The 12,764-nt window shown below is 41.6% G+C and overlaps 1 protein-coding gene across 38 annotated transcripts in view; it reads left to right on the forward strand.

Annotated features, from left to right (window-relative positions):
• The window catches only part of LOC110521081 (myelin transcription factor 1-like protein), a 158,230-nt gene that overhangs the window by 121,524 nt on the left and 23,942 nt on the right, over window positions 1–12,764 (forward strand). For 8 of the 38 annotated variants that reach the window (XM_090233138.1, XM_090233151.1, XM_090233143.1 and 5 more), the window contains exons 14-22: window positions 1,262–1,383; window positions 1,809–1,877; window positions 2,065–2,127; window positions 4,613–4,696; window positions 5,274–5,495; window positions 5,628–5,719; window positions 5,837–5,940; window positions 6,204–6,347; window positions 8,035–8,097. In XM_090233138.1, the coding sequence (XP_090089264.1) occupies window positions 1,262–1,383; window positions 1,809–1,877; window positions 2,065–2,127; window positions 4,613–4,696; window positions 5,274–5,495; window positions 5,628–5,719; window positions 5,837–5,940; window positions 6,204–6,347; window positions 8,035–8,097 (963 nt within the window). Of the gene's footprint in view, window positions 1–1,234; window positions 1,384–1,808; window positions 1,878–2,064; window positions 2,128–4,597; window positions 4,697–5,273; window positions 5,496–5,627; window positions 5,720–5,836; window positions 5,941–6,203; window positions 6,348–8,034; window positions 8,098–12,764 lie in introns of all 38 variants that reach the window. The other 30 variants (XM_090233139.1, XM_036976123.2, XM_090233136.1 and 27 more) reach the window with 7 other exon arrangements.

The raw sequence follows: 12,764 nt of genomic DNA on the forward strand, positions 1-12,764 counted from the left end.
AATGAATAGACCATTCCAGTTTTCACATAGGAATGAGTTGCATTTGCAAAGTATTTCAAGAAACTGGAAAGCATATATCAAGCAAGTATTTTTATATTCCACAGGTTTTATTAGATGAACTGTTTTGTACAGATACTTATCAGACTCAAGATACAAATACTGGTAAAACATTCAAATACGTTTAATTTAGTTTAAATATTTCACGGAACTAGTGCACTGACCATATGAGCGGACCGATATAGATGTCTTCAGCGCAGACATTTTTTTCTGCAAAAACATTGCAGCACCCCCACCCCCAAACTACTTCCCACAGCTATGCAGGTAATGGTGATTTGATTTGGCTCACCCAGGGGAAAGGGAGGATGGGGGTATCCAGTATCCACTGATAGTCTTTCAGTGACATCTAGTGGATGCTGCTGGTACTGCATTCACTTAATGGATGAATCTCAATTGTTTTTCCTTCATACCTCACACCCTGCTTCTCAAGACACAGAGCAGAAGATGAGAGGCAGGGAAGGAAAGAGGAGATGAGGAATCAAGGAAATACAATTGAGATTCCAATTAATCAGTGAAGCGCCTTCATGGTTGGTGAGATCACAGGAGGTTGGTGGCACCTTAATTGGGGAGGATGGGCTCTTGGTAATGACTGGAGCGGAATTAATGGAATGGTATCAAATACATCAGAATACCAATGCCATTCCATTCACCCCGTTCCAGCCATTAATATCAGCCGTCCTCCCCTCAGCAGCTCCTGTGGGGAGATACATTGAGGAGCAGCAGCATTATATGATTAATGGCTGGTAGATCATCTTTGCACCTTGTACTCTGAATCTCTGATATTACACAAAGCAAACCAAGCAGTACATTTATCCATTTGCAGTGTCTGATTGAAAAGCTTGATGTTGAGGGGTTTAATCGTAAGAGTTACTGGGCTTGCTAATCGAGCATGGATTAAACAATTCCAGTATTTTGTATTTGTATTTCTTATGGATCCCGATTAGTAGCTACTCTTCCCGGGGTCCGGCAAAATGAAGGCAGTTTATACAAGTTGAGCATGAGTACACAGATTAAGTGGAGAGGGTTTCTTTGGGAGAATTGCTTTATACATAGGATCTGCTGAGTAATTTTAAAAAATTGGGATGTGAGATGTGCATATGAATTCTAATCATGCAATGAAACGAATCATCTAGGACGTGCAATATGAGTCTATGGTCTTCATTGTGACATGATGTAGTCTTCTTTTCTTTCATCCCTCCACCAGGAGGAGGACCTGGACCCGTTCCAAGACCTTCTAGACGAGCATCACTACGGAGGGGACGTGACCATGCCCAGCCCAAAACACAAGTACGCCCCCTGCAAGGAGGGCAAGGAGGAGCTCATCACGTAAGGCCAAAACAAGCTTATTTTCTCATCACCTCGTTACTACTTTACAGCCTTTATACCTTTACCTAGTGATCATCTTCCTCATCTAATGTTATCATTGTGTGTAATCTAATGTTATCATTCTGTGTAATTTAAATCAGGGGCGCAACTTTGATTTTAGAAGTGGGGGGGATATAATTATTATTATTATATTCTTTATCCAGTCGGATTAACACTCCAAATAGCTCACCCGACCACATGGTCCTAAAGCACACCGTAGCCTCGTTTTGTATCACATTCCATTGATACAACTGGGGGGAACAAAAATGCAATTTCAGAATGTGAGGGGGACATGTCCCTCCGTCCACAGTGAAAGTTGCACCCCTGAATCTAATGTTATCATTGTGTTATCTACTGTCATCCTTGTGTGTTTGTGTGTTCTCTAGTCTCTCCAGCTACCAGCTAGCTGACAAAAGCATCTGCAGTATGATGATGACCAATGCGCAAGACCTCAAGTAAGCAGAACCTCATTCCTAAAATATCTCTGATATACAGTTGACTTTTGTGAGTTTTATATTTTAGTCTCTAGTTTCACAGCAGACAAATACCCTGATAGACCAATAGCCTGATAGTGTCAATGCTGTCAGCTTTGGTATTACCCTGTCCCCTGTAGTCACGCTCCTTGTCCCCTCTCTGTCCCAGGTGTCCCACTCCAGGATGTGACGGGTCTGGACACATCACTGGGAACTACGCCTCGCACAGGAGGTAGCTTGCACCCCATCATAATGACAACAAAAAAAGACACGCAGTATATTCAGCAGCCCCCAACACCTCAGATTGAAATGCAGGGCGAGGCTAGTACATACATATATACTACCGTTCAAAAGTTTGGGGTCACTTGTAATGTCCTTGTTTTTGAAAGAAAAGCACATTTTCTGTCCATTAAAATAACATCAAATTGATCAGAAACAGAGCTGGAAATGGCTGTTTTTTTAATTGAATATCTACATAGGCATACCGAGGCCCATTATCAGCAACCATCACTCCTGTGTTCCAATGGCACATTGTGCCAGCTAATCCAAGTTTATAATTTAAAAGGCTAATTGATCATTAAAAAAAACTTTTGCAATTATGTTAGCACATCTGAAAACTGATGTCCTAATTAAAGAAGCAATAAAACTGGCCTTCTTTAGACTAGTTGAGTATCTCGAGCATCAGCATTTATGGGTTTGATTACAGGCTGAAAATGGCCAGAATCAAAAATCTTTCTTATGAAACTCGTCAGTCTATTCTTGTTCGGAGAAATGAAGGCTATTCCAGGCAAGACATTTCCAAGAAACTGAAGATCTCGTACACGGCTGTGTACTACTCCCTTCACAGAACAGCGCAAACTGCCTATAACCAGAATAGAAAGAGGAGTGGGAGGCCCCAGTGCACAACTGAGTAAGAGGACAAGTACATCTAGTTTGAGAACACCAGTCTCAATGTCAACAGTGAAGAGGCGACTCCGGGGATGCTGGCATTCTAGAGTTCCTCTGTCCAGTGTCTGTGTTATTTTGCCCATCATAGTCTTTTCTTTTTATTGGCCAGTCTGAGAAATTGCTTTTTCTTTTCAACTCTGCTTAGAAGGCCAGCATCCCGGAGTTACCTATTCACCGTTGACGTAGAGACTGGTGTTTTGCGGGTACTATTTAATGAAGCTGCATGTTGAGGACTTGTGAGGAGTCTGTTTCTCAAACTAGACACTCTAATGTACTTGTCCTCTTGCTCAGTTGTGCACTGGGGCCTCCCACTCCTCTTTCTATTCTGGTTAGAGCCAGAATAGAGCCTGGTTAGAGCCAGTTTGCTCTGTTTTGTGAAGGGAGTAGTACACAGCGTTTTATGCCCATGTTGACTCCAATGCTTCCCACAGTTGTGTCAAGTTGGCTGGATGTCCTTTGGATGGTGGACCATTCTTGATACCCACAGGAAACTGTTGAGCGTTGAAAACCCAGCAGCGTTGCAGTTCTTGACACACTCGAACCGGTGCACCTGGCACCTACTACTATACCCCTGTTCAAAGGCACTTAAATCTTTAGTCTTGCCCATCCATCCATTGAATGGCGCACATACACAATCCATGTCTCAAGGCTTAAACATCCTTCTTTAACCTGTCTCCTCACCTTCATCTACATTGGGTGAAGAGGATTTAAGAGGTGACATCAATAAGGGGTCATAGCTTTCACCTGGATTCACCTGGTCAGTCTGATACAGTATGTCATGGATGTCCTAATGTTTTGTACAGTATACTACATATTTTGTATACCTGATAGCTGGATTGGTGTGTGGATTGTTTAGACTCAGTTCCACTAAGCTCTGATAGTAATTTATAACTGTCTATAAATGTCTTTGTATAGACCCTTTTCCGTACACGACACACTGACGTCATGCATAGATGAGCGCAACTCTAGTCGGGAGTATAAAAGCCATCGACATCTGTGCCCATTCAACATAGCCTAGATTACATTTTTTATTACTTCTAATAAAATGGGGTTCTCATACGTTTACAATTAGGTTTTGATTCTTGCTTACACAGTCACTTAGATTGCATTTGGTTGTGATCTTTGCAAAATAACTATTTTGGATGCAGTAGTTGTTAGCTAGAATGCTAACGCTCATCGATATAGGCTGTAGCAAAAGCTAGCCATAGAGGAATTTTACTGGTTGAAATGTTAAGTATAATGTAGTTGACTTTATATAACATTATATTAAGCAGGGCATTCATACAAGCCTTAAAATACCATTACAATCCAAGAGGAGTGAAATTCACTCATAAAGCAACATCTAAATAGATGCTTTTTTTTCTGGCGTTTTATAAGAACTCCCCCTTCAAATCAAATTTGATTGGTCACATACACATATTTAGAAATGGTATTGTGGGTGTAGCAAAATGCCTGTGTTTCTAGCTCCAACAGTGCAGTAATATCTAACAATTCACAACAATACACACAAATCTAAAAGTAAAAGAATGTAATTAATAAAAATAGAAATATTAGGATGAGCAATGTCGGAATGGCATCGACTAAAATACAGTAGAATAGCTCCAACTTGCACGCATCGTCCTCGTGACACAGAAAGGGCTACATGGTTTGTCTTGAAATCATCTGAAACTGACTTTCCAGATTCTAAGAAGTGATGAACTCCACATGCACTGACGTTGTAATCATACTCTTAAGATGGTAGTGAACTGCACAAGACCTTTCCCCTCTAGTCTGTCAGGCTGTCCACGGGCCAAGAAGAGCGGGATCAAGATACTGCACAGCAAGGAGGACAAGGACGACCAGGAGCCAATCAGGTGTGGCTTTGGAATGGATGGATAGTGTATCGTATCTTGTTAATTTGTCATATTCTCGAAGCCATAGTCCTGTATTTCACCTCATATTTCCCTACAGCCAGGGTGGTACACGTAGTGAGTACAGTACAGTAAGATTATATTTCAGATACTTCTGGCATTTGGTAAAGTATTGCCATAAAATTAAGTGAATATTACCTTCCCGCGAATCATCTACAGTTCACTCTGTGTCCTTTCAGCAATCACCTCCCAATCTCTGCAAAACTGTTGCTGTTGCTGCCACCTCTATCCCTGCGAGGTTCACTGGATCTACAGTATCATCATCATTAACATTGTAATCATAATTAACACTGATCTCCCCACTGGCGGGGTGGAGCGGTCCCCAGACACTCATTCTAAATCAGCCCAAATGTCATTCTGAAGGACATACCAATGTAAAAGCACGGGGAAATGTTATAACCTGGGGGTTTTTATTAAGAGTAGCTAATATTTTTCTAGTAATTTCACTGTGAATCCCAGTTAGCAGGGGCAGGTGTGCTGCAGGTGAGGTGAGCGAAGTTGTGACCCCTCCTTTCCCCAGGTGTCCCGTCCCAGGCTGCGACGGACAGGGTCATGTGACGGGGAAGTATGCGTCCCACCGCAGTGCGTCAGGCTGCCCCCTGGCGGCCAAACGGCAGAAGGACGGCTACGTTAACGGCTCCCAGTTTGCCTGGAAGTCCGGAAAGACAGATGGCATGTCGTGCCCAACCCCGGGCTGCGATGGATCGGGACATGTCAGTGGGAGCTTCCTGACACATCGGAGGTGGGTGGAGCTCTGCACAGCTGTGATGTACACAAGCAACTGTATATACATGTAATCAAGTACCAGATCAAGAATCTAAATGATATGCTTGAGACCAGGGTTGGAGTCATGTCATGTGATTTTATTCACCAGTCTCTCCGGCTGTCCCCGTGCCACCTCAGCCATGAAGAAAGCCAGAATGACAGGAGTTGAAATGTTGACAATCAAGCAACGGGCAAGCAAAGGTAAGCTAACGCTCTAATACCAGTAGGAACCCTTGACTAGGCCACTAGCTGGTTCACTCAACAAATATTCAAGCTTAATCAAATCTTAAATTCTATTTCATGTTTCCTTTCTTCTAGGAATAGAAAAAGATGAGGAAATCAAACAGCTGGATGAAGAAATCAAAGATCTAAACGAATCGAACAATCAAGTGGAATCAGACATGATTAAACTTAGGACACAAGTAAGATTCATTCATTATTCATTTGAGATTCATTCATTATTATTCATTATTTATTACAGGTAGTAAGTAATGCTGAATTTGGGCAAATTTTGAAACAGGTTGCTGGATTAAAGCTTAGACACTGATGTTTCAACCCCCCAAGTAACGGCGATACGTAAATGGCATGCATATTGGGAAGTGCCTCAGTGTCAGTCAAAACCCTCCTGTCAAACTGAATATCACAGTGCTTCATCTAAATTCAATGTATTTTTCCCCTTTCCCAGATCACCACTATGGAGACTAACCTGAAGTCCATAGAGGACGAGAACAAAGTGATTGAGCAGCAGAATGACTCCCTACTGCACGAGCTAGCCAACCTCAGCCACTCTCTCATCAACAGCTTAGCTAATATCCAGCTCCCACATATGGTACGTAGCAACACAACCTGGCACAACCTGGCCTATAACAGTTACTGTCAGACAAGCACTGTATCAATTAATGATCTAAGCTGCATTTACATTTTCTGGATAAGCACTTTGTGACATCTGAGTTGGATAAGCACTTTGTGACATCTGAGCTGGATAAGCACTTTGTGACATCTGAGCTGGATAAGCACTTTGTGACATCTGAGCTGGATAAGCACTTTGTGACATCTGAGCTGGATAAGCACTTTGTGACATCTGAGATGGACAAGCACTTTGTGACATCTGAGCTGGATAAGCACTTTGTGACATCTGAGCTGGATAAGCACTTTGTGACATCTGAGCTGGATAAGCACTTTGTGACAGCTGAGCTGGATAAGCACTTTGTGACATCTGAGCTGGATAAGCACTTTGTGACATCTGAGCTGGATAAGCACTTTGTGACATCTGAGATGGACAAGCACTTTGTGACATCTGAGCTGGATAAGCACTTTGTGACATCTGAGATGGACAAGCACTTTGTGACATCTGAGCTGGATAAGCACTTTGTGACATCTGAGCTGGATAAGCACTTTGTGACATCTGAGATGAATAAGCACTTTGTGACATCTGAGCTGGATAAGCACTTTGTGACATCTGAGCTGGATAAGCACATTGTGACATCTGAGATGGACAAGCACTTTGTGACATCTGAGCTGGATAAGCACTTTGTGACATCTGAGATGGACAAGCACTTTGTGACATCTGAGATGGACAAGCACTTGGTGACATCTGAGATGGACAAGCACTTATGCCATAGAAATAAAGAAAAGGGTTACGGGGAATAGGGTGTGGGGTTAGGGAGTAAAGAGATAGTAGATGGTACACTTGAGAGCATGCCAATTTCATGTTCCATAATTGGAAGTGTGTTGAAACCATTGAGCTATAAAAGAACGGTTGAAACCCAGGGCCATTTGCATTTGATTAGTCAATGTAACCGAGTTAAAACAAGACATGGTCATATCATGATATCGGCTTATTCCACTCATTCTACCAAATTGGATATGTTTATTTCCATAGTGATTGTTTGCTGATGCCTGAAATGGAACACTTGAAACATATGAAAATATACATCTTATGTAATGCTGTAAAAATCATTGCAAGGAGTAACTGACATAAGGGCAGACTCCAATGAAATAGTTGGGTTTCCTCATCTGCTTCTTTCTGTTTGTTACTTGTTTTCTCAGCTGTTCATGGGCTTCTGTGCTACAAAACTTACCTTACAGACTAGTAATTACTAATGCTCCCCCCCACCCCGCGCTGCCTTGTTGTGTCATGTGCCTGTATTATCCAATAACACCTCTTGTGTATGAAGACGAACAGGGCTGATTGGATACTTCCCGATTTAAAAGGCACCAAAGTTGCTTATTAATAACTGAAATCCCTCCCTCTGAATATGGCTCACTGTTTGCCACCCATTCCCGCGAGGGGATCACGTTTTATTAGGGTTATAACGCATTTTGTTAGTGTGGAGCCATATCCGTTTGTGCCTTAGCTAACTGATATAGTCATTGTTATGCCAAACGTCATGATGTGACAACAACTATTAGCAAAACAGCACAAAAAGATCTGCGACCAGGCTAGAATGTTGCTCCTTTTTGTACAGCAGGCTAATAGAATTCTATCTCTATTCTCTTCACACCTCTTCCTGTAGAAACCGATGCCACAGAAAGAGGCCCCAGTTAAACATAGCTGCTGTTTACAGATGCCCCACAGAGTAAGAGATTCCATTTCATAGTCTAATTATTATCCTTTAATCCTGCACTATCATCACCTTCCTCCCTTTAGTGTTCCTCCTATACTCGTGAACACTCTGTGTATGCATCACAATTATCCATACATGTGGCTGCGTTATACTATGATTCAAGTGTCCCATGACATCAGGCAGTGGTCATGTTGGAGTAACACAACAAGCCATATTTAAACTGTATTATAACCCAGTTATAGGACCAAGTTTGTTCAGTCCGCTATTGCATATTCAATGTCTCTTTGTCTTCTCCTGTCACATTGTGTCTTCCTGTCTGAGAAATGGTGTGTAATGTCATCATTTCCACTGCATAAGCTAAGCATCAAACATCTATCCATTCCATGACATGCTCTAAATAATCTACACTGACTCGGGATGGTTTGGAGTTGCATTAGATTAACTGTACTGTACTTATGACCATGTTGTCAGATTGTATATACACACTTAGTACAACCCAACTACACTGTGTTAGTACAACCCCACTATACTGTGTTAGTATAACACCACTATACTGTGTTAGTACAACCCCACTATACAACCCCACTATACTGTGTTAGTATAACCCCACTATACTGTGTTAGTACAACCCCACTATACAACCCCACTATACTGTGTTAGTACAACCCCACTATACTGTGTAAGTATAACCCCACTATACTGTGTTAGTACAACCCCACTATACTGTGTTAGTACAACCCCACTATACAACCCCACTATACTGTGTTAGTACAACCCCACTATACTGTGTTAGTACAAGCCCACTATACAACCCCACTATACTGTGTTAGTACAACCCCACTATACTGTGTTAGTATAACCCCACAATACTGTGTTAGTACAACCCCACTATACAACCCCACTCTACTGTGTTAGTACAACCCCACTATACTGTGTAAGTATAACCCCACTATACTGTGTTAGTATAACCCCATCATACTGTGTTAGTATAACCCCACTATACTGTGTTAGTATAACCCCAAAATACTGTGTTAGTATAACCCCACAATACTGTGTTAGTACAACCCCACTATACAACCCCACTATACTGTGTTAGTACAACCCAACTATACTGTGTTAGTACAACCCCACTATACAACCCCACTATACTGTGTTAGTACAACCCCACTATACTGTGTTAGTACAACCCCACTATACTGTGTTAGTATAACCCCAACATACTGTGTTAGTACAACTTCAATATACTGTGTTAGTACAACCCAACTATACAACCTCACTATACTGTGTTAGTATAACCCCACTATATTGTGTTAGTACAACCCCACTATACTGTGTTAGTGCAACCCCACTATACAACCCCACTATACTGTGTTAGTACAACCCCACTATACTGTGTTAGTACAACCCCACTATACTATGTTAGTACAACCTCACTATACTGTGTTAGTACAACCCCACCATACTGTGTTAGTACAACCCCACTATACAACCCCACTATACTGTGTTAGTACAACCCCACCATAATGTGTTAGTACAACCCCACCATACAACCCCACTTAACTGTGTTAGTATAACCCCACTATACAACCCCACTATACTGTGTTAGTACAACCCCAATATACTGTGTTAGTACAACCTCACTATACTGTGTTAGTACAACCTCACTATACTGTGTTAGTACAACCCAACTATACTGTGTTAGTACAACCCCACTATACAACCCCACTATACTGTGTTAGTACAACCGCACTATACAACCCCACTATACTGTGTTAGTACAACCCCAATATACTGTGTTAGTACAACCTCACTATACTGTGTTAGTACAACCCCACTATACTGTGTTAGTACAACCCAACTATACTGTGTTAGTACAAACCCACTATACAACCCCACTATACTGTGTTAGTACAACCCCACTATACTGTGTTAGTACAACCCCACTACACTGTGTTAGTACAACCCAACTATACAACCCCACTATACTGTGTTAGTATAACCCCACTATACTGTGTTAGTCCAACCTCACTATACTGTGTTAGTACAACCCCACTATACTGTGTTAGTACAACCCCACTATACTGTGTTAGTACAACCCCACTATACAACCCCACTATACTGTGTTAGTACAACCCCACTATACTATGTTAGTACAACCTCACTATACTGTGTTAGTACAACCCCACCATACTGTGTTAGTACAACCCCACTATACAACCCCACTATACTATGTTAGTACAACCCCAATATACTGTGTTAGTACAACCCCACTATACAACCCCACTATACTGTGTTAGTACAACCCCACCATACTGTGTTAGTACAACCCCACCATACAACCCCACTATACTGTGTTAGTACAACCCCAATATACTGTGTTAGTACAACCTCACTATACTGTGTTAGTACAACCCAACTATACAACCCCACTATACTGTGTTAGTATAACCCAACTATACTGTGTTAGTCCAACCTCACTATACTGTGTTAGTACAACCTCACTATACTGTGTTAGTACAACCCCACTATACTGTGTTAGTACAACCCCACTATACTGTGTTAGTACAACCCCACTATACAACCCCACTATACTGTGTTAGTACAACCCCACTATACTATGTTAGTACAACCTCACTATACTGTGTTAGTACACCCCACCATACTGTGTTAGTACAACCCCACTATACAACCCCACTATACTGTGTTAGTACAACCCCAATATACTGTGTTAGTACAACCTCACTATACTGTGTTAGTACAACCCCACTATACTGTGTTAGTACAACCCCACTATACTGTGTTAGTACAACCCCACTATACAAACCCACTACACTGTGTTAGTACAACCCCACTATACTGTGTTAGTACAACCACACTATACTGTGTTAGTACAACCCCACTACACTGTTTTAGTACAACCCCACTATACTGTGTTAGTACAACCCCACTATACTGTGTTAGTACAAGCCCACTATACAACCCCACTATACTGTGTTAGTATAACCCCACTATACTGTGTTAGTACAACCCCACTATACTGTGTTAGTACAACCCCAATATACAGCCCCACTATACTGTGTTAGTATAACCCCACTATACAACCCCACTATACTGTGTTAGTATAACCCCACTATACTGTGTTAGTATAACCCCACTATACAACCCCACTATACTGTGTTAGTATAACCCCACTATACAACCCCACTAAACTGTGTTAGTACAACCCCACAATACTGTGTTAGTACAACCCCACTATACTGTGTTAGTATAACCCCACTATACAACCCCACTATACTGTTTAGTATAACCCCACTATACAACCCCACTATACTGTGTTAGTATAACCCCACTATACTGTGTTAGTACAACCCCACTATACTGTGTTAGCACAACCCCACGATACTGTGTTAGTACAACCCCACTATACAACCCCACTATACTGTGTTAGTACAACCCCACTATACTGTGTTAGTATAACCCCAACATACTGTGTTAGTACAACCCCACTATGCTGTGTTAGTACAACCCAAATATACAACCCCACTATACTGTGTTAGTACAACCCCACCATACTGTGTTAGTACAACCCCAACATTCAACCCCACTATACTGTATTAGTACAACCCCACTATACAACCCCACTATACTGTGTTAGTACAACCCCACTATACTATGTTAGTACAACCTCACTATACTGTGTTAGTACAACCCCACCATACAACCCCACTATACTGTGTTAGTACAACCCCACTATACAACCCCACTATACTGTGTTAGTACAACCCCACCATACTGTGTTAGTACAACCCCACCATACAACCCCACTATACTGTGTTAGTACAACCCCAATATACTGTGTTAGTACAACCTCACTATACTGTGTTAGTACAACCTCACTATGCTGTGTTAGTACAACCCCACTATACTGTGTTAGTACAACCCCACTATACTGTGTTAGTACAAACCCACTATACAACCCCACTATACTGTGTTAGTACAACCCCACTATACTGTGTTAGTACAACCCCACTATACTGTGTTAGTACAACCCAACTATACAACCCCACTATACTGTGTTAGTATAACCCCACTATACTGTGTTAGTCCAACCTCACTATACTGTGTTAGTACAACCTCACTATACTGTGTTAGTACAACCCCACTATACTGTGTTAGTACAACCCCACTATACTGTGTTAGTACAACCCCACTATACTGTGTTAGTACAACCCCACTATACTATGTTAATACAACCTCACTATACTGTGTTAGTACAACCCCAATATACTGTGTTAGTACAACCCCACTATACTGTGTTAGTACAACCCCACCATACTGTGTTAGTACAACCCCACCATTCAACCCCACGATATTGTGTTAGTACAACCGCACTATACAACCCCACTATACTGTGTTAGTACAACCTCACTATACTGTGTTAGTACAACCTCACTATACTGTGTTAGTACAACCCCACTATACTTGTGTTAGTACAACTCCACTATACTGTGTTAGTACAAACCCACTATACAACCCCACTATACTGTGTTAGTACAACCCCACTATACTGTGTTAGTACAACCCCACTATACTGTGTTAGTACAACCCCACTATACTGTGTTAGTACAACCCAACTATACAACCCCAATATACTGTGTTAGTATAACCCCACTATACTG

This window comes from Oncorhynchus mykiss, chromosome 4 (assembly GCF_057628025.1).
Source record: "Oncorhynchus mykiss isolate SJ-2025 chromosome 4, ASM5762802v1, whole genome shotgun sequence".
In the NCBI taxonomy this organism is placed as follows: Eukaryota; Metazoa; Chordata; class Actinopteri; order Salmoniformes; family Salmonidae; genus Oncorhynchus; species Oncorhynchus mykiss.